The following is a 23383-nucleotide window of genomic DNA, read 5'->3' on the forward strand; positions in this document are numbered from 1 at the left end:
GCCGGTAAGGATAATTGACAGGTGGTGGATCTGTCCTCGTCGAGCGTAAGGGCCATGTTAAAGTCGCCGGACCATATAATCTCATACCCGGGGAACATGTGTATATGCCTGGCACATTGGTGGAAAAACTCAGGAGAATCGGTGTTGGGAGCGTAAACATTTATCAGAAGGAGCTTAACACCGAGCAGTTCCCCAGCTAGTAGTATATATCTGCCCTCGTATCTGCAATTTGTCAGTGAAGTCTGTAGTGTAGGGAGCTATGTATATATGTAGCCATGCCTCTTGAGTGCGATGTATAAGATGATTTGTATCTATGTACCCCCCATCCCGCAAGTTTAGGTAGGGCGGGTCCTTTCGCGAGGTGTGTCTCTTGTAGGCATAATATGTTTACCCCATGATTTCGACAGTAGTTTGCAATTATATGTGTTTTCTTGGCATTAGTGAACCCTCTAATATTCCACGACAATACAGCTATTGATTTCCCCCGCTGTTCACCTACTGATGTGCAGTCATGTCACTTGTGATGATTTAGTAACAGTGAGAATATGCAGGTATGGGTTGCGGTGCAACTGTGGGAGTTTGCCTGCTCCCAACTCTGTAAATTGACCTGGGCTCTTGGGACATCTCTACAGTAGGCAACTTCAAACAGAACAACCCCCAACGTCATAACCCTCCATCCCAATCCCACCCAAGCCAGAAACAACAACCTACCGGCTCCCCCAGCCCACCCCCATACCCAACCAGACCATAACTTCAAGAAAACAATCCGCAACACCTGCGGGACCTGGAGCGCTAGCGGCGGCCAAGCTGCTCCCAGTGTTCGAGGTCACAAAGAATTATCTTCTCCGAAGCCCATTCTACAATCTGGGTTCACCGTCACAGATTTGCATAATCATAACCGTTGGGGTTATCAGGCTTCAAGGGCTTTAAGGGTGACGAGGTGAGCGTCTTGGGGAGCACTCGGGATCCGGAAGGTTCAGGACAAAGTGCTCCGCAGCTTCCGGCGAAGTGAAAAAGATTGTGGATCTGTTGTGTTGCACTTGGAGCTTGGCCGGCTAGAGCATGGCATACTTAACCCCTTTCTTTCTAAGGCTTTGTTTGACAGATTGAAATGATTTCCGCTGCTCCTGGACTGCCGGGCTAAAGTCGGGGAACAGGCGGATGGTAGAGGATCCCCATCGTAACTCTCTCCTCTCCCTGGCGGCACAGAGGATAATGTCCCGATCCCGGTAATTAAAAATCTTGGCAATAATTGGGTGCTCAGGAGCCCCAGGAGGGAGCTTTGGGCCCAACGCACGATGGGCCCTTTCCACCATAAACATAGCTGTTACTAGATGTCGCTCCAGAATATCCATCAGGAGGGACTCCGTAAACTTCTCCATGTTCTCTATAGCTGTAGATTCCGGAACCCCAAGTATTCGAATATTGCTCCTACTGGAGCGCCCCTCCAACTAGTCATTTTTAGCCATTACTTTCTTCACTGCTCGCTGAAGCTCCGCCATCTCCCGCTGCAATGTGGCGACCTTATCCTCGCCCTCTCCGATTCGCTGCTCTGCCTCAGTCATACGGCCACAAAGTTTATCAATTTGTATAGCTGAGGTGTCAACTTTACAAGTCAGGGCATCTATCTTAACCCCGAGGGTGTCAGTACTACTTTTTAGGGCTAGGAGCATTTGATTTAGGGCAACTGCATCAATCCGGACAGTCTCTTGGTCAGAAGAAGGGGGAGATGAGGACAGATAGGACCGGGCAAATTGATCCATCTTGGCTTGCTTTTTCTGGTTCCCCATGGTGAGAGAGGTGTGCGAGCAAGGAGCTGCAGTACTCGCACAAGCTGGCGCAAGAGATGTAATACTCTGCACTGAGGTGAGTCTCGCCGATGTAGAAATTGAGGGGTCTGCGCCCCCAAGCTAGACCCGCATGGAAGTTAGCTAAGGAAACCTTGTGGCAGATGTGGCAAGAATGTCTCTACACTTCGGTTCAGTACCGGCAGCCGCAGAGGCGGCGTGAGGTCCAGCATGGGGTCATACAAAAATATACTGCAATTGTAAACCAGAGCAGCTTGGCAGGAAATATTGTGGCAGAGTACCCCACGGCGGTGAATTGCACAGGTACAGCACAATGACCCAGGGGGGATAAAGAAGGGCTAGGGGTGGGCTCCCATCTATCAGCCCAGGGGAAACAAACAAATCACTGCCGCAGTGAAGTTGGGAGTCCCAGCCCGCCACACCACCCCTCAGCGGGGACCACCAAGGCACACAGGCTCGCAAGAAAGGGGGAGATAATCCAAAGGGGCCAGGAGACTCAGGGAGAAGTACCTCTGCCAGCTCCAGCACACAGGCAGTGTCGATGGATTCACTACCAGCAACAGTTCCAGAGATCCTCCGTAGGATGTGCGGCAGCGCTGGGACCCGCCAGACAGCAGCGAGATGAGAGGGGACAGCGCAGTCACCAAGATCCCCGGGACATCCTCACAGCAGTCGCCCAGGACCGGTGACCACCGCCGCCTTCCACGAGTCACACTAGGTCAGGGCGGCAGGCAAGGGGGCCCCAGCCCCGGAAACGCGGCATGCAGGACGAAATCTCTTGGTTGGGAGGGTCCGGAGCAGTCGCAGCACCCCACAGCAGCACAAGCTCCGAGCCGCCACCGATCCGCTGCAGGTCGAGGACGAGGTATCCGCAGCCACCCACAGCCAGAGCTAGGGCTCCAGCGAAGCGCCACCAAAATCAGCCAAGCGCCCCCGCCCCCCAATGCCTCCTCGGCACGTCCAGCAGGCCGCAACAGTGGACCCGAGCCGACCTCCTCACTCGGGTTTCCAAACGGTTGAGGGAGTAACGCAGACGGTGCCCCAGTCTCAATAATAAAATAAATTGTCCGCGCTGAAAGGGTCCGGGCACATTCAGAGAAGGATTTTCATGAGGATATTCATACCTCGAACGGAGCCTCTCAGGCAACGGCCATCTTGGCTAACCGCGCAACAGCGCCCCACTCTCACTCTTTCTTGTTAACGTTCCACTTTAAGTTCCCTCTAATTTATAATACCTGTTTGATGATGTACAGATAATTTCATACTGCACATATGTAATCATCTTTCAAATCAGGACACTCAATACTTAACATAGTACAGTATATTTAATTGGCTACATCAGCAATTGATTATAGGCACACATCATTACCGTATTATTTAGGACCAGTGCCCACTTAGCAATTCAACTAATTCAACTTAAAAGGTCAAAGTGGCAAGTTTAAGTGGTAGCAAGCCCCCCTACAACACCCCCACTTGTTAAATCATGCAGTATCTCTAACCATTATATTTCCCTGGTGACGACTATGACGTTGTAGAGACATGTTCAATTACAATAATTCTGGTCAAGCAAGTTCAGGCAGCTGTTTGTTACTAGATGACACAGCACCCAAGACAATTCCCAATGTGAACTGCAACCAACCAAGCACGCACTAGTTTTCAAGGCGGCTGACCTGAGCAGACCAACCCAATAATAGACATCGAGGACCTAATGGTTATAGTTAGCCTGAAGCGAAATGACCATTGAAGTCTCAAACATCCCAGCCTCATTGCCAACCAGTGATACACACTGCTCGCCACTGAACATTCAGATTAATTATTCCACAAATTTAAAGGCGATAATAGATCCATTGCAGACCGCAAATCCGAGATCACTCTGGAGTCAAATAACGAAAAGCAAAAGTTCAGCATACAAATGATTCACCATTGGTCCCACAGCCCCCATTCTGCCTTCGACTTTAGTATGCTCCACAAGTTAATGCTCTCCGGACATTTGGTATACATTTCAGCAAGGTTCCCAATTTGGTGATCGTAAGGTTGACCAGATAACGTAAAGTACATAGTGTCTATGTTAGCCGCATTCATCTGAAGCAGCTGCGCACCACCACAGCAACAGGGAGCAAGGCCTGTGCCGCCACCATACTGCGCGAACTCCAAGACGCCAGAGACAGCAGCCTGAAGCCCCCCCAGTGCATACCTCCAGTACCTCAAAGCCAACGCAGCTCGGCAGCAGCGCAAGCCCCACCACCAGCACAGTGACACCGCTACAGTGCAACCGCCCCAAACAAACGTAGCACTTGTCAGATGTCTCTCAGAATAAATCATCAAACTCCCAGTCGACAAGACATCTTCCTGGGAAATTCTGGGAGGACTTCAGTTCCGACGGGTTACAGCTGGGCTCAACAACAAACCCTCACCAAATCCCATATTGCCCAATAGATCGGCTTTATCCCTTTGAGCAGTGCCGGTCTCCACTTAGTACCTGCGACTCCTTGCTTACCGCGTAATCGTCCCTGGCCATTTATGCTTGGTCAAGTAGAACGTTCCTGCTCCTCCTTCATCCTTCTTCATAATACGCGCTGCTCACTTCCTGATGACGTGACCGCTTCATCATCAGGTCCTTTCTTCTAACTGTCCCGAGCTTGCCATGCAAAAGAAAACAAACCGGAACAGCAGTAACTGTATTCACCGCAAGACAACGTTAAACAAACAAACACTAAAAAATATTCAACAAAATAAGTGAAAATAAAGGAAATAAAATAAAAGTAATCCAGTAAGAGCAAACCATCAGCCGAGGGGTTTATCTCTTCTTCTTTGCTGGCAAGGTTCTCTGAGAAGTCACTGTAGAGGCTTCCATAGGTTCCTGATCTTTCTCAAGATCACTAAGGAAAGCTTCAGCATGCTTATTGTCGCTAAATGAGAAGAGCTGTCCATCCACAACCACACAAAAATATTGCTGGGTAGATCATGTGATAGTTGAGGCGTTTAGCTTTTGCCTTTTCCTTGGCCATATGAATCTCCTTCCTCTTATCCAAAACATCTTTACTTAAGTCCCCAAATATCATTATCTTGTGACCGCCCCAAGAGAGATGATTCAACTCCCCTGCTTTTCGCAAGATCATTTCTTTCACTGGTAACCTCAGCAATTTAACTACAAAGTGTCTGGGTCTCTGACCAACGGCGGGCTTTGGACCAAGGCTCCTATGTGCCCTTTCAATGTCGAGTCTAATTTTTGGGTCCAATTTGAGTAAAGAACCCAGAGTCTTCTCAATGAATTCCTTAGGGTCCCCTCTTTCAATATTTTCAGGAAAGCCCGCAACTCTGATACTACTTCTCCTAGAAAATGTTCCTGCTCTGAAACCTTTGAAGCTAATTTTTCATTTTTGATCTGCAGGTCTCTTATCTGTTCCTCCATTTTCAGTACTCTGCTATCCGTCTCAGTTATGTGGGTTTCAATTCTGCTGATGTCTGAGGGTAACTCCATATATCTCTCTTCAGCTTTTGTTACCTTCTCTTGATTTCAGCGACATCCAAAGTCACTTTGGTTAGAAGATCTGGTATTTTGTCCTCCCTTTCTTCAGAGGCCATCTCTCCACATCCCTTCTACCCTTTTGCAGACTGTGTTGAGTCAGTTGTACTTATATCAGCCATAGTAGAATGAGAGTTTAGTTCAGGCACAGGAGCACAGCTTTCTGGGAGCCATTCCTGGAGTTGACCGTTCTAGAATCTTAAGTCCTTATTTCTGATTGCTCTCAGATGTTCCACTATCCCCATCTTGAGTGCTCGAATTGCGCTTCCAATGTAATTTCTTTCGCAAATACACTTGATTTGGGGGCATACCTTACAATTTCCACATTTATGGTTTCCTATAATGGTTTTCAAATTTAACATCTTACACAAATCTTTCGGTTTTTCTGTTTTTAGAGAATTGGACTCATGATGTTTTTGATGTTTTCCAGTGCTTTCCGGTAGATGATTCTGATTAGGTCATCATTAATATTTGCTTTACAAAATTCTAAAATAGGTCCATTAACTATTTCAGACCATGCCCCAGTTTCCTCCACTCTCGAATGGGAACTCAGTTCTAACAATATATCCAGATGGAGATTGAACACATCATTCAAAAGATCCTGCCTTCACTCAAAAAGCTGATGACTTTATATCTAGATTTTTTATAAACATTATGCTGCAAACACTTCTATTTAGAGGTTTTGTTATTCAATTTGTGGCTTTTAAAAACACCCAATAAAATCTCAAGTGATGTACTTAACTATTTAATCTTTTGATATGTGTTATTACAATAATGCCACTCATGGAACTGCTGAATAAATGTATAGAATTCAATGCAAATTCTACAGAAAAAGCCTGCAACTCCTTGCTTTGGGTTAAAGCCCAATATTATGAAGTCTCTAACAAAGCAGGTACAATATTAGCCTCATATCTAAAACACAAGAAAGAAAAATCTACAATTACTTCCATTACTGATCTAGCTGGCAAAAGAATAGCCAATACGACTGAGATTAGTAAAGCCTTATTCCGATTTCTATTCAGATTTTTGTATCTCCAAGGTTTCACTTTATCCCCTATGCTATTTATTTTAGCCCTGGAATCCTGTCTCCAAAACACTAGAATGAATGAGAATATATCAGGGATACATAAAGTGAAAACATCAGTTCAATTAACGGCATATGCAGACTATATTATATTCTACTTTATTATATTCTACTTTACTTTTCTAATCCCTCCAATTTCATAGCTACAATAAAATATTTATTCATATTTGACAAATTAAACTAAATTATGACAAATCTGCAATTCTTCCATTAACCAATGCATGCTCACTTTCAAATACACCTTTAAATGGAAGGGCACAGTGTCTTAAACCTTTTGAATATCTCAGTAATCTTATATCAAAAGACACTGACATTAAATACTTCGGTTCGTGAGAAAGTAAAATATAGGATTACAAAATGGTTTCCATTATATCTAATGTGGTTGGGTTATCTTGACTATATTAGTCTCTTAGTCATGTAGTTGTATACATGATCTCAATGACTCCAGTTACTTTCCCTTTTACGTTACTTGGAAGAATGAACAGCTTACTTACCAACTCCCTTTGGAATAACAAAATTCCAAGAATTGCATTAAATCAACGTAAGATATCCAACCATAATGCTGGCGTAAAATTCCTGGATTTTCTGACAAACCATAAAGTGTGTATACTACAACAAATCATAATTTTTTTAAATAATGAGAATCATGTGATCAATGCCCATACTAGGATTAAGATAGAAGTAGAATTAATAGTCCTGCTTAATCCATCTCACTGTTTATAAACAACTTCTTAACCAACTTCCCACAAATTCCTCCATTACATTTTTTCAAGACTAAATGGAACAAGGTTTTAGAAAGCCCACATGTGATAACTGATGGATATCACCCTAATTTATTTATTCATATAAAGGAGGAGCAATGCTCTTCTGATTACAAAAGAACGTACAATAGATAAGAAATTAGATTTGACAAGAAGCAGTGAGTTTATTACAGTGGGATCTGTTTGAGGGACATTCTGACAAGCGTATGGAGGGGAGTTAATGGAACAATAAGTGCATCCAGATTAAATTCAATAAACAAAGTTTTTAAAAAATGAATGTGATCCTGCCACTATTCATAGATGGTACTCTAATAGCATTTACCAAATAAATCAGTTATTTAACAATTACATTGCTATTCCTCTTCTATTATTGATATTAGGATATAAAAGATGACGTCTGAAGTAATTAGATAATATCACACACAAATTACTCTAGCTCCATGGTTCAACCCACTCTTCCCAAGGAAATTCCATTTAGACTTACTATTAATGGCAAATAATCCTTCCACTAGAGCAGCATTCTATGTTGAACTAAACAAATGATAGAAATATTGTTGGAACCACTATAAACAAGCAAGAGAGATGGCAAATACCTCTTGCTCCTGATATTGGGAAAGAGTTTGGAAACAATATTATACTACATCTGTTGCTGCCAACTTAACTCAAATCAACAACGTTTTCATTTTACATCAAGCTTACCTAACCCCAATGAAACATTCCAAAAATACCCCACATTCTGGATGCACATGACATTCCGCAAACACAGGTTTTATACATTTCATTTTTAACTGTACATTTTATATGCTTTTTGGAAAAAGGTTTGGAAATGCCTGCAAGATATCTTTATCTTTAATGAATTAACATTAGCTAATTTAATTATTGGAACTTGCCTTAACTCAAATATGGACATAATATCTTTCCCAAACTTATTTTTAAAATAATCCTGTATTGGTTTTCATCTGATTTCTTTTAATTGGAAGAATTCTGATAAATCCTCATGTGTGATGTGGTGGGATTTTATTTGCTCTATCCGAAGAACTGAAAAGTTTGCTGCATACTCTAATGGTAGCATTCCAAAGTTCATTAATAAATGGAATGTGTTCACTAGTTATCTTAGTAATAGATAACTACTGCATTTGCAAACTGAATTGATATATTTTAAACACTATATAGGAACTATTATCCTCCTCCCTAATGTTTGTTTACCCTGTCTGTATTCAAAGTACCATTTGCAATAAATAATACTATAACATTTTATTGCATACATGACTATATTGAATTTTGTTTTTCAATGTATTATTGACTTTCGATTAAATCAGATTTGATATATTACAGATAACTATATTTTTGTTCATGCATATGTACCTGATATACACTAAATGTTAATAAAAACTATTTAACAAAAACCAAAACAGGTCGGCTTCCACATACAATTGAGGCAACTGCAAGGGAAGGGACAGGGTGGATGTTTGTTCGATTCCAATACTTGACATAGAATGTTACGGAAGTAGTATCCTAAAATAGATGGGCTAGTCTATTCAAATTATTAAAAGGATTGGAAAGGACTTTGCATTCATATAAAAGACAAACTTGAGGAGGGTGGTTCGAAATAGACTGACACAAACAGCATTCCCATGTATTCTACATGCCTCCAGCCAAGTGAAGAAGGCAGGTGTGGCAACACCAATTACCAAGGAAATATCCTTTCAGGTGTAAGTAGCAATAGATGACAAGCGGGGAAGATACCTGTTGGTGAAGGAACGACTGCAGGGGAAAAGATTGTTGCTAGACTCAACAGGTCTGAACAGGTCAATATAAATTCCTAATACGACTTTCTAGGAAAAACTTCCAATAGAAACAGAGTATGACAAGCTAGTGGGAGGGGATCTCAACATACTAATGTCGGCAGACATGGACCACTCAAACAGAGTGGCTGCAAGGAAAGTATAGCCCCAGCCCATTACTAGACAAACTCTGGGATCTGGGTGTAAGCGACTTTGGGAGGACACGCTTCCCGGAAGACAGACTTATAAGCTACCGCACCCTAAAGGTTCCCGTTTGTGCACCAAGCTCTGAACCCCATGCAGCTGTGGCCCATTTGGAATCTCTTTGCTTTGCTGACCATTCTGCTTGTGCTTTGCTAGTTACTTTTCCCTGCTCCTTTGCTGTTTTGCTCCAGTTTGCCCAGACCTACCTTACTGGCTAAGTCCTTCCCTCTCTGCATGTTGCCAGTGAGTTTCACCTTTTATGCTAGTGATTTCCTGCAGCTCCTTAGCCCTGCTGATTGCACTGTGTCTCTGCAGCTTCCAGCCTCTATTACTTATGCTGCTTCCCTTCAGTCTCCTTCCTTGTTCTGCCCTTCTCCTGCTCTCTTACGTCTTTATAGTCTCTGCTTTACCCACTTTAATCCAACAGTTTTCCTTTGCTTCTGGTTTGTGCATATTCTCTTAGTTCTAGTCCTGAGTACCATGCCCCTTTCAACAGCTTGTGTGTTTCTTGTTTAGTTTTAGAGCCCCTTTTTGTTACATTGGTCCATTCCCTTGCTAGAGATACCTTATTGAAGTCCCTTGCTATAGATTATATTGTTCTATTCTCAAGCTGCAGCTATCTTGTTCTAGTACATTTCTACAGTTTGCTGCATTGCTAGTTCCTGTACTGCATTCTGTCTGCCCTTTTGGGCTTTTAGCGTTTGGTATGTGTTCTATACCATGCTCACCCGTGCCTTTGTGTATACTTTTGTGCCGAGGTTGGCTCCTATACCTAGACAGAAATCTTTGCCCCTTCCTTTGTCTCGTTGTACCTGTAACCTATATAGTGTATTTCATGTAACAGTGGGTGATTGTTGTACAAAAAGAAGGCATCCACTGTATGTTCCGGCTGGCCCCACATAGACTTGCGTCATGTAAGTACATTCCTTGTTTGTGTCCAATGGTCCAGGCATTAAAGCCACTCTACCTGCTCCTTTTCCATGGGCTTGTAGGATGACTGTAAGATTAACTTGCACAGTGGCATTGAAGTTCCATTATATCTGTTGGCAGCCTCAAGTTTGACCCATTTACACCCCTAACGGAATTCCACATTGTTTGTCCAGTATATGGTTACCGCCCCTACTTAATCACCATTGCGGCCTGCCTTTTCTTCTGGTTCCATTGTTCTTATTTACCTTGGCTCGCCTTCCTTCTTGTTTGTCCTCCCCCTGTACGTGCTTGCCTATCCCTTTATGTAAACAGTGCACTGTGCAATCCTGACACCTTCTCTTCTTGCTCCTCTACATGAACTCCTATTTTCCTCTTCCTCGTCCTTTCTTAAATCCCTCCACTGTCCATCTACTCTGCTCTATACTCCCCACTGCAGGCATTTCCACACTCCTACATTTCTGATCTCCTCTCTCCAACTCTTTCTGTTCACCTCTTATAGCTTCCACATTCTCCTACTTCCCTCCATTCCACCTCCTTTCTGCTGGCCCTCTTCTCCTCTACTGACTAGTCTCTCCCCCATGCTCCCACCACAGATTTTTCCTTCCAGCATCCATACCTGTGAACTGCTTATAGATATTGCAACTAGGACTTGCCTCCAGCTGTGCTGCTGCAGGACATGGCTGCAGGGTTTGGCACTCTGATTTGGAATTGTCCCCACCGGCTGTTTGGAGTTGCACTGGGTTTCCTTCGATGGTTCCCCAGACCAAACTTTCAAGTGAGTGGTCCACCATCTTGAGTCTCACATTTTTGCAGTATTCACTGCTGCTGGTCTCCAATATTTGTGGCTTCAGATTGATGTCCTTGTGCGCCTTTTGCCCTCAGAGCAGTTTACCTGCTAGTTTTTGGTCTGTCAGGAAGAGGTGCATTATGTGAAACCACTGTTTGATATGTATGGGGTGGAAGTTGCTGGACCTTAGAATTACTCACTCCTCGTGGATCCCACTGTCATAATTTGAGTTTCTTGAGGAACAACACAGATGACAAACACAGCTTGACAAGGAGTTTTTTTTAATGCATGTTTGATGCATTCTCGACATCCATACGTCGAAATGGCCCTGCAATTCTATCGGGGTTCGATATGTAGTGGTGTTTTTGGAAAGGCAGGAGTTTCCAACATGGGTTTACCTGTAAAGATGGTAGGTAATGGGAAAAAGCAAAACAGTCAGGATCAACAGAGGTTGGAGATGGGCTTGGGGATCCTCCCTTATCTCCCTCTGCATTCATAGGGGAAACATCCAATAGTCTGCCATTTACCTGCGTGCTGAGAGCAGGGTGAACAAAAAGCAATCATATGAAAAATCATTGCTAGAAGGGTTAGGGTCTTGTTTAAAACCTCATCCACCTATCAAATTCTCTAGAACTTTATCTTCACCTAGATAAAAGGCCACTTCTACAGACACAAGATTCATCACACAAGAAAAATAATCGTGCTTCGAGTATGAATTAAAAATGACATGACAGTGGTTTAACATTTGAAGAATTAGTACAGTTAAACATATTGTTACCACTGCAGAACCAAATAAAGAAAAATGGAAAGAAAATCAAGTTATATGTAAGAACCAATCAACCACATTTGATTTGTCAATTCCACAATAGTGAAGACTCAAGTGAATTGAGTGCAAAGCACAACGGTTTCATGTTTTTGTTTATGCTGACAAAAGTGCAGCTGTAAGCACCTGAATGATGAGAGATGGTTTTTGCACTTCTTCATATACAAATATACAAGCAATATACTACTTGTGCCTCAATGTTTAGATATTATGAGGCATTCTGTATTTCTAACTCAAGCGACAAACTTGTAGTGACAAATTGCTGAAAGATGCCTTCAATAAAAATATTTGATAAGAAAGGGGGAAAACAGAGCTGAAAAAGAAAAGGAGGAAAAAGCAGCTGAAAATGTAGCACAAGATGGATGAGGAGTTAGTGTGGGAAAATATAAGGAAGTGACCCTTTTAACCACTGCTTAAAATATAAAGTTTAAAAAAGAATATAAAAACCCCAAAGACCACTTTTTTGCTGGCCCGTCAGAATGTAAAATTTGCCATTTTTATATAAACATTTGCCCCATCAGAACACTTCAAAACTTCAGGTTTCTGTTTGTTCTTGGCACATTTATTAAATAGGGTGGGGCTGTATGCATAATTAACACCATCAAGTTAGAATAGAAATGTCATCTACTGGAGCTCCAACAAATAGGTGTTATGCGGTCAACTTTCTTGGGGGTTAGAGTGCGAGGGTTCCTTTTCTAAATCTCTGGGTCAGTTAAGAATGGAGGTAATGCTTACGGACACTTTTACTGACCAGTGGGATTTCAGTGGATTACTAAAGTGGATAGGGAAGATGGAGCAGACCTTTCATGTTGCTAGCCTTTCCAATCTGCCTGGGAAATCCAACAGCATTAGGTCAGCATGAGAGCTTAATGACTGTGGTAATGCAAGGGATTCCTATGAAACCTATGGAATCTGTTTGCAATTACCACCTGGTAAAAGCAGACAGAGCTCATAAGAATCTGTTGTAAATGCCTGCCACAATTGTTAATTGTAGTAGGCATTTACAATCAATAAGTGCAAATGTCCACAGTCCTCTCCAGGGCAAATTCCAGTATTAATGAAAATAACCCCCTTGTTCTCTGCATTCATAGGTACATAATTTATTCTTAACCGATTCAATCTAGGACATCACAAAATGAAAGTGTGCAAGATAGTCTTTAATTTGTGTTATAAATCTAAGGGGTGAGTCTTATTCAACAGCTTGAGCTAGGAAACCTGGATTATACAAAGCTGTAACCAAATGTTTTTGAGATTGGTACTCGATCATCACAACCCAAACATTGTCCTGAGATAAAGGAAAATGACCCGCCATGTGAGAAATACTGGGTAGAATATTGTGAAAAGGCTAATGACCCACCCTGTGCCTTGAGCCCATGCCGTGCCGGCATTGTGGTGAACGTCAGCATCAAAATAATTATCCTCACACAAAACAAACAAAAATAAACCTATGAGACTATCTTATCAGTAGAAGCACAGATGTCGCCAGACTAAAGATGGAATCACTGAGATAAAAGTGCTGAGATGAGAGTGGTACTCACATTAACCCTGTGCATCCCAAATTCTGACATGTGGGTAAGATTGAGACAATCATGTGTTTCATTGTAAAAGAGTAACAACAAAAAATGTACCTGTTGGATTACTGGTACTTTCTACTATCTGGCAGTCCAGGTCGTCTGGGAATGAGATTTCATCGTCCTCTTTTAGGTTCATAATAACAACCTCAGGAATAACCACATGTCCTGTTTGTAACAATAAAAAGTAAAGTTTAATATTCTAAAGCGTATTACGTGTACATAAGATCTTCAATAGTATAGTATGTAACCTCTGTCTCTACACAACATTGCTTCTTATCCTGATCTAGCACAGCAACAATCCTCTGATAACAACAGTCCATGTACAAAAAAGAGGCAATGTAGAAAGCAGGCAGTACCAACATTGATATCCAATCTCAGAATCAAGTCCTTTAAAAGGATTAGTGGAGTAAAGTCAAGTTAAATGATTGTGATGATCCTTCTCCCACAAGTCTATGAAATGTTACCCTATATTTGTACATCATTAAATAAAATACATTATACATTTCTCTGCAACAGAACCAATGTAACAGGGAAATAAGGTAAAGGCGGTGACTTTTACAAGGATGAATGAAACATACAACTGTGTCACTTGTATCCAACTCCCCAAACTTTGTTTTGTATAGATTACTTTTTGATCGCCAATTTTGTCAAAGCACAAACAATTCAAACAATAAACATGTGCAGTGTTTAGAACGATTGGTTACTGATCATTTGGTACTTTTCTCCGTTCTTTCCATAACGCACACTATCTAATATGAGTACAGACACAGGACTAAAATCTAACACTAGGAGCCATGAGGAAGCCATCAGGTGAAACACATGATGGCACGCAATAAAAACACCAAATAAATTCTTCGTGATACACACATTTTCAAACATCCTCTATTGCAAAGTTGGGGGACACGCACTACAATTATCAGTCACCAATTCTTTAAAGCACCTCTTGTAGATGTAGCCATCAAATCAGATTGATAATTGGCAAGTGTTAGGCAAGATTGTATGCAGTACCCTTTGGGTGCACTACAACAACCCTGACCTCCTGGCAATAGGAACCCAACCTTTGGTATAGGTCTGTACTACACAGGTTGGTAGTGTGGTCGAGTAGCCAGGCCCATCTCAAGAGGGGTCAATGTGAGCTGTAGGGGAGTTACACAGAGATTCACAGTGAAAAGTATTCAAATAAACTCTTACACACTTGATTAAACAATTATTAATTTATTTAACAGTCTGTCTGAATAAGCCTTCTTCAGACGGGAGCAATATAGAGAAACACACAAATACACTTCAAAAATACACACTTAGTTTTCTAAATCAGCAAATGCCCATTTTTGATGTCTCACAGACACTACCTACACCCTCAGGTGACTTCAATAGCTAGGGTGTTGTGGACATTAATATATCACTGTTGCATTTAGAAAATACTTGAGAGGCGTGCCAAAGAAAAGAGGTTTCATAATAAGACAAGTGTTCACAATTATTCTTAACCAGGTAAGTACTTTCAAAGACCCCCCAATGCAAAGTCAGTTAACCCTTTCCTGGAAGGAAGGCAAAACACATAAGCAGAAGAGAGAAGAGTAATTCAGGGAGCCAGGCCAGCCAATGTTAAGTTAGCAAAAGTCAAGGTGAACTGAAGCACTTCTTGCAGGTAAGTGAAAGTCTTGCACAATGTTTTAGAAATCTTTGTTGCAAAGGTAGACTCAGATGTAGGGTCACAAGCTGTTAGGCATGTGAGTAGTAGAAGATGCAAGCAACTCTACAAGAGCAACCGAGACAAGTCTCAACTGAGATCAAGCAAGGTGGCACAACAAGAGGTAAGTTTTCTTAGATTGTACAGTACCTTTAGGTTGAAGAAAAGTGCAGCAGATGGCTTCTGTTCCTGTGCAGCTCTGCAGATCCTGGTGTTCCTGTGCCTCAGTCGTGGGGACTAGAGGGAGGACTTCTGGGGACACCTGCACTGCAATGGGACCGTCACCGACGGTGACCGGCAATCTTCAAGCAAGTGGCACTTCGGTGTTTCAGCTGCTCGCGTCTACTGCAAATAGCAACACCGCGGTTCCTGGAGCTCTTGGCCAGCTTAAAAGCAACGCACACAATCTGGTGTTCCTCTCCCTGGCTATTTGGTTCCAGCAGTGGAAATTCAACCAGCTTCGAGAGGATGTCCAGGTGGCTTACTTTGGAGTTGATTGGTCCCACCAACTCAAGGGGAGAAGTCGTCCTTGCTGGCTTTATTGTCGATATGAATTCGGAGCAATCACCTAAGAGTGCTTTCCTGCCTCCTAGGAGACCAAGCAAAGGGCGTTTTGGGCACCTCCCTCGCTTCCTGCCCCTGCCAGGCACCCTGGAGTCAGAGGCAGGCTTCACTCGTGAATCCTGCCAAAGACAAAACAAAGGGACCAAACCTGGTTTGGTGCACAGAGTAAATCTCAGGAAGGACCCCTTCCACAAAGAAATGCCAAAAAAATAGACTGGGCCATTTTGACAAAAATTGCACCCTTGGGTGCTTTACTGCAGCTGTGAACGCAGCCCACGGTAAAAGAGCACCACGGTAGTTAAAAGTAAACCACTGCCACCAGCCATTCATCGAGGAAAGGGTAACATAAAATTGTTACCATGAAAAGCTAGACAAAGGGGATACTAAGTTACCCCTACAGCACCCTATTGTAAGATAGTGTGTGCTGGGTCTAGAAAATTACATATGTAAGTAAAGTCAATTTCACTTTACTACTCTTGGAAACAGTAGTTTATCCAAGAGAAGGTAGTTAAACCTTTGGGAAATCTGAAAGACTTTCTTGTGCCACTGCACTGAAGGATCTGTGTGACACAATGTAAAAGATGATGCCTATGGAGTGTGTCATACTCCATAACCAAAAGAAACGCAGTGTTCAAAATCACATTAAAATACATGAGAGAGTGGGAAACAGGGTCTCACTCTCTCCAGGTTAAAAATTAAAAGTCCTAAAATCCAGCAAAGTTGCTGGGGGTCTCTAAGGTAGAGAGGAATTAGCACATTTCTTAGAATTCTCCCTAACAGGAGGAGTATCCAAACACCCGATTTAGCCAATCCTAATATATTGACAGAAGGTGGTACAGTACAGCAACACTGCCTTATACTATGCAATCACAATTAAATTGTTTGGTGTTGCAGTTTGTACGCCAGGTAACATACCAAATCAGTGGGTTTTAGAAAGAAAACAAGGATTACCATATTAATTAGTGTGCAGTGTCCTTTTTTCCTCCTCTCCCAACAACGTCACTCCCATGTTGACCATTAATGGGTAAATTGTACTATTCATTGTCGGCAAACCTCTTCAAATTTACATTTGCAATCTCAGATTCCTCATACAGTTCTTTCAAAGAGCATGCAGCTATTCATATCACATTAACACGCTCTGGTGGGGTGATGAGTTTGCTTACATTTCATAACTATGTCGTTTCTTATGGCGATGAGTGCCAGTCCGACAAATGTTTTCACATATATTTTGTTGGTGTCAAATAACCCCTTGAATCTGCTCCAGTTTCAATTAAGCATCAATCAATTCTTCACTTGCTCATCCCAGGGCTCCACTCCACTCTGTATCTGTCAATTCCCCATCCTAAATCATTTCCACAGTGAATCAGTGTATACAGCATCAAAACTATACAGTGTACCAAAATAGAATTGACAGTCCTTTATAGAGGGCGAGGAGCGTGCCTAAGCTGCAGATACCTTTACAATTTAAAGTTTATGATCATAACTTAACCCTCGACTTCAAGTGATTTCACAGTGCCCTGTCAAGCACATCCCACAGTTTGAAAAGCTCTATGAAGTCCAATCCTTTGACTGCATCCAGGGAAGAACTGAACTTTCATCTTCATTTAACCCATCTATAACAGTCAGGTCAATTTATGTGCCCACCACAGAATTATTTTTCAGAGGTCCAATGCTGTCCAAGTGGGATGTCTGGTTATCCAGTCTCCATCTAAGAGATACATTAAGGGGTATCTGTCCATTATTTCCCTCTCCAACTCTACAGAAGGTTTCCCTCTGGAAGCATGGACCCAGTTGTTAATTATTTTTGAATGAGTGCCCCAGCAATATTGTTTCATGTCCAGCAACCCAATGGTCCCATCTTTCTTTTCAAGATGTTTAGTTAAACAAGGATACAATACAAATGCGAGTCGTGTCCGCAGCATCTAGAACAGTTGGGAAAATAAAGAAACAGTAATAATTCCCTCTCAGAACTAAGTACCCAGCCCCATCAACACAAAACAACAGCCATAATGCTTTGCTTATCCACTCAGTGTTCACAGCAGGGAATAGTTCAACAAAAGGGGGCGGGAGTCCGAAAGTCAGGGATGGATAAGTTCGACAATCAAAAAATGGTAGCCAAACATTCAGGTATTTGGCTAATTGGTTATTCATATGAGCCTTCACTTTGCTGCACTAAAATGCCCCACATCTTCATCCACCAATGAACGAGCAATGGTCCCTCACCGGCCTTCCATGTTTTATTTTATTGGACATTTGTATGGTGCCTATACACAGGTGTTTCCAGGCGGCACAAGACAAGATGTGGGAGCGGGGGGTGGAGAGGGACATGGGAAATCATAAGAATACAACAACAAAGAAAGGAAAACGACTGTTACATTGGCCTTGTGACAATCTTACCGTGTAAGTGCATGACAAGGTGATAAGTGCAAGGGGTGGGGGGCAGAGGGAGAAGTGCAGGACCAAGGCGGCAAGTGCCAGGGGAAAGAGGGGGGAGAGTGCAGTGGAGTGGGAGGACTAAGCTGAGATAGTCCGGGAAAGGGAACCAGTTGCAAGTACAGGAAAAGGATGCTAGGAAGGACTGGTAGGGGGGGTGGGGGTCTGGTCCCTGAACGACTCTGAAGGGTCCAGGCCCCAGTCACCGCAGCAGGTGGAGAGTCTATCACAGGAGGGGGAGAGGGGAGGAAGAGGAGAAAAGGAAGGTCTTGAGAAGTTTCCAGAACTTAAGAAGATCCGGCTCAAGTCCGAGGGGGGAGGGAGGCACCAGCCAAGGAAAGGGATCTACCTCCCACTCTATGCTTGGAGAAACGTTTGACCTGCAGAGAGTTGAAGCCAGAACACAGAAGGATTCTGGCTGGGAGGTATTACGGGATAGGAAGCTGGATGTAGAGAGGTTTTGAATTTGATCCTTGCAGTCACCGGGAGCCAGTGGAGAGATTTTAGTGCTGGAGAGATGCGGTCCTTGGCCTTGAAGCCAAGGATAAGTCTTGCAGTGCTATTCTGGATTAGTTGGAGGGGGCAAAGGGAGGAAAGAGGAAAGAGGAAGGTTGAGGAAGAGGCTATTGCAGTAGTCAAGCCTCGAGAGAACCAGTGCTCTGGAGACATTGAGCTTCTGGGGGAAGGCGAGGAAAGGTAGACTGCCCCTGAGGAGATGAAGCTGAAAATCTGACTTCTTGGCAACGTCTGTGATGTGTGAAGAGAAGGAGAGAGAGGAGTCAAAGATGATCCAATGTTTTTTGCCCAAGTAGTCTGGCCAGAGAGCGGGGGTGAAACTAGGAGTAGGCGTCCCAATGAGAAGTATCTGTCTTGCTGGCGTTGAGGCAGAGAACTTTGGCAGAGCGCCATGCCTGAATAGCAATCAGGCAGTCGGGTATAAGGGAGGAAGAGGAGGAGGAGGTAGGGGAAGGCAGCCACAAAGAGATCTGTGTGTCATCTGCATAACACTCAAAATGAGTGAAGTAGGTGGAGATTAGGAGGCCAGCGGGGCTAGGTAAATGTTGAAGCGCCATGGCAATAGGATAGATTCCTGAGCGACGGCACAGGTAGAGAGTGAGGTGGAGGAGAGAGTCTGTTAGAGAAGAAAGAGATAAGCCACGCCAGTGCCATCACAGAGACGGTTTATGAGGATGGAGTAGTTGACAGTGTCGAAAGCAAAGGAAAGATCGAGAAGGATTAGGACAGAAGGAGTGTTAAGAGTCCAGATTAGAAAGTAAGTCTTTTCCGGTATTCAGGAAAGCAGTTTCAGTGCCATTTCAGTGTGGAGGGTCAGTTGGGTAATGACCAGCTTGTCCATGAGTTGCCCAAGAAAGGGGTGATAGAGGTCCATCATTAGCCGGGCAAGATGGGTCAGCAAACTTTTTCATAAAAATGTTTTTAGGAGAGGGTGCATAAGAGAGTGCTTGAGGGAAAGAGCCTGTGGCAAAAGAGTGGTTGCAGTGGTCAGCCAAGGCAGGCGCGATAGTCTCAAAGTTGTCATTGATGGTTCTAGAGGAGCAGGGCAGCAACTGTTTAGAGGAGACTTTCACAGAGCAGACAACTCTATAGATCTCATATGGTGTAATGGGAGAGAGGGAAGAGCGTATCGGGGGCAGAGGGTGGGCAGAAAAGGTGAAAGCGGAGGGAGCAGATGACTGAGTACAGGACGGCGAGAGTATTGGAGGAAAAGTGGAAGGTCAGCACAGAGAATAAGGTCTGGGAGGGAGGAAGAGAGGAGGAGACTGCCGTAGGATTGGCAAGTTCCTTGCAGGTTTTGAAGGGTTCAGCTGTGTTATTTGTGTCTCCAGAGAAGCAATCTTTGACATGAGCTCTATTCTTGGAGAAGATGGAAAGACTGTATTGCCTTTGGAGTAGACGACAGGCCGGTTTGTCAGGGGAGGAGCTAGATGTCTGCCACTTCCGTTTACACTTTTGTTTCAAAGCGGCTAAGTCATAGCCATACCAAGAGTTGCATTTGGAGGCAGGCTTCATGCAGATCCTCATGACAGGAGCAAGGATGTCCAGGGTGTTAGTGATAGAGAGATGGATGTTAGTTAGGACAGAGTCAGAAGGAGATACCAAAGAGGGGGTCAGGGGAGGGATGAAGGAGGAAGCAAAGGCAGCGACTGACAAAAACTCCATCGGTCGAATGATGGAGAAGGAGACTGGCAGTGTGGGGAATTAGACTGGGACAGGGCAGATCAATGAAAGAAGAGAGGAGAGAGTGGTCGGACCAGGAGAGAGCGGGAGTGAGGGTTTGGAAAGGAGGATGTCTGTTGAGATGTGAGCATCCAGGGTGTGCCCTGCAGAGTGGGTTGGGCCAGAGGGGAGGATAGCGAGGGAGAGAGTGTTGCAGAGGTCACGGAAGAGAATGGTGGCCACATCCGTGGAGCCAAGATGTATGTTTAAGTCACCAAGGAAGATACGTTTGGGGAAGGAGTCAAGAAGAGAGGAGGAGAGGTCGGCCCATTCAGAGAGGAAGAAGGAGGAAGGACCGGCAGGGTCAGTAGATATTAGCAAGAGTAACAGAGAAAGAAGAGGAGACAGACAGCCTGCAGACTAGGCTTTCAAAAGAAGAGTATGCTTGGGTGGGGATGATGGAGGCAGGAACCCACTCAGGGAAGATCAGAGCCACTCCACCACCAGATCGGGATGGTCTGGGGTTGGATATGATCTTGTAGCCCTCAGGAAGAAGGGGGTCAAAATCAGTGACGGAGCTGGCCTTGAACCATGTCTCGGTGAGGGCCAGGACGTCAAGGTCTTCAAGGAGGTGACAGATCTCAGAGGAGTGTTTAATAGCAGAGCGAGAATTGATGGTAGCTAAATAAAGCTGATGGCCCCCTTTAAAAGATTTACAAGGGAGGGCCAGGGGTGCGGTGCTACCCCTGGGAGGGAATTGAAGGGGGGATGAGGGAAGGAGGGGTGGAAGGAGAGGGTGGGAAGTTGAAGAGGGAAGGAAGATGCCTTTCCAGAATAAGAAAGTTGGGCTGAGAGCCCTGGGCCATGATAGTGCAATTGTGATAGACATTAATGGTGCATTTGGAAGATGCAAAGAGAGCCAAGAGCACTTCCCATCTAGTGCCGCCGGTAATGGGTGAGGAGGAGAAAGGGTAGAGGACAGAGACCATATGGGGGGTTCATAGGCTAGTTGAAGGAACAGCAAAGAGGATGTCAGTGATAGTCTGTCTGGAGAGAGCATTGATGTAGGTGTCTGTGATGGCCAGACCAGGGTTGGATCTAGTTCCTTTTTTAGTTTCCATCTTCCAGACTTTGTTAGAGAGGGATTGTAGGAGATGGAGAAAGTTAGAAAAGATTGGGGAGACGAAGAACACCGTGGGAGGAGGGAACAAGTATGGGGGAGGGGTCTGAGGATAGCGAGAGGAGCAGACAGAAAACAATAAGTACGCTGAAAGTGCCCAGATTTACAGATCAATGACAAGTTTGTAAATGTACCTAAATTTGAATTTTGCAGAACGCACTCTAAAGCATACAAAACAAAATGGCTGGACAGAGAGTATAGAAAGTTAAGTTATTGATGATCTTTTGGATTCCTTGCCCAAATCTCCTCCCAGGTAAGATCGTCAAAGGGGTGACTCACTGGTTGAACTTTTAGTAAGTCCACGCCCAGTAATTTGTAGCTAAGATTCTGCCACTCCCTCAGTAAAGGTAAGTTCCAGTCCCACAGAAACTCTCGGTGCTCGGTCCCTCAACAAAGGATGGTCAATCCAATGCCTAAACTGGGTATATCTGAATCGCTCGTTCTCCCCCAGAAAGTGTTTAGCTTTACAATCAAAGGACAAGAGAAGGGAATTCTTGTGGTAAAGCTGGGACAGGTATCACAGTCATCCAGTGTGAAACATTATTACCAGAGAATCCAGTGAAGTACTCTGGGTTACCAAAAACTGGGGAAAGGTTACCCAGGACAGAAACCACCCCCACCTTCCATAGGGCACGAGAGAGCTTAGACTGCTCTATAAAGGGCATAACAGCCAACCTACACTGAGAGTAGGCCTGTTCCAGGACAACACATTTGCAGGGGGTGTGGGGGAGTATCTCCAAGCCAGAATAGGGGGAAACCTGGGTACCCAGATCATACATAGTGAGATACAGGCCCCCATGCCTCCCCTTTTAGCATCACCCATCATGACAGCCTAAGGGATCCTAGGTTTCTTCCCCTCCCAGATAAAATGCTGAACCCTCTGTTAAAGTGTTAGCAATGCAGAGGAGGGAACTTTGACAGGAATGCCTTTAAAGAAGTACAGAAACCTAGGCAGAAGATTAATTTTCACTGCAGTAATATGCCCCATTACTGATAGCTCATGCTCACTCCAACGCTGAAGGTCGTTGGCTCAGTCAATAAATAGGCCAGAGAAATTAGCCATGTAGACTGCCTAGGAAGAGGCAGGAATCTGCACTTCCAAGTAAAGTAAACAATAGAGCTAGTCTTTCAGTGCAATGGACAGACGTTCCCCGCAGCTCAGCCGGTATAGCACAGGGGACCGGGACACAAAGTAGAAGATTTCTGGTAGTAAACCGAGAACACAGACACTGCTTCAAACTTCCTCAGTTCGGACACAACAACACCAAGAGAAGTCGGGAGGTCCGTCAACGTGAGCATGACATAGTCAGCATAAAGGGAAATATTATAAGGGACCCCACCAGCCCACATCCATTGTATCAATGGATTATCTCAGCTCTATGGGCAAAGGGTTCCATAATAAGTGCAAATAATCGGGGAGACAGTGGGCAACCCAGTCTAGTCCCCTGGGGGATGCCAATGGAAGCAGTATAATCCTGATTAACCCGTACCCTAGTAGATGGAGTGATATGCCAGGACAATGCACTGATATTCTGGCCCGACACCAAAGGACTGCAAGACCTCACGCAGGTAGGGCCATCGCACCCTATCAATCACCTGTGTGGTATCCAAAGCTAGGACACCCATTCCCAGGCCATCCATCCTAGCTAGGCTAATTAATTTCAACACCTGTCTAATGTTATCATGTGTACTGTGCACTGGAACAATCCCTGTTTCGTCAGTATGAACTAACTGGGGCAATACAATGGCAACAATATTTAGTAAAGTAATAGGTATATATAACTGACATTACAGGTGGGACTTTCCAGACTTTAGTATTAGGACCATCTTCCATCAAAGGAGTAACTTTCCCGAACGCAAGAAATGAATTGAATAATTTGGTCAAAGGTTTGACCAATTGAGGCTGAAATATCTTATAAAAGAAAGCTGAGAATCCATCAGGAACCACTCATAACCACTGTTATTGAAATAACAGACTTTGTCTAACCTCCATGTGCCTTGCACCCTTACTGATCATATCTTTTTTCCTATTGAATGTGCCCAAGTCGGAGGACTAAGCA

The 23383-nt window shown here is 43.9% G+C and overlaps 1 protein-coding gene across 4 annotated transcripts in view; it reads right to left on the bottom strand.

Annotated features, from left to right (window-relative positions):
• Positions 1-23383, bottom strand: part of LOC138481556 (zinc finger protein 613-like) — a 322756-nt gene that overhangs the window by 71728 nt on the left and 227645 nt on the right. For all 4 annotated transcript variants that reach the window (XM_069613736.1, XM_069613735.1, XM_069613734.1 and 1 more), the window contains one exon: positions 13336-13446. In XM_069613736.1, coding sequence (XP_069469837.1) covers positions 13336-13446 — 111 coding nt within the window. The remainder of the gene's footprint in view (positions 1-13335; positions 13447-23383) is intronic.

This window comes from Ambystoma mexicanum, chromosome 5p (assembly GCF_040938575.1).
Source record: "Ambystoma mexicanum isolate Mex_15411 chromosome 5p, UKY_AmexF1_1, whole genome shotgun sequence".
NCBI classification, from domain to species: Eukaryota; Metazoa; Chordata; class Amphibia; order Caudata; family Ambystomatidae; genus Ambystoma; species Ambystoma mexicanum.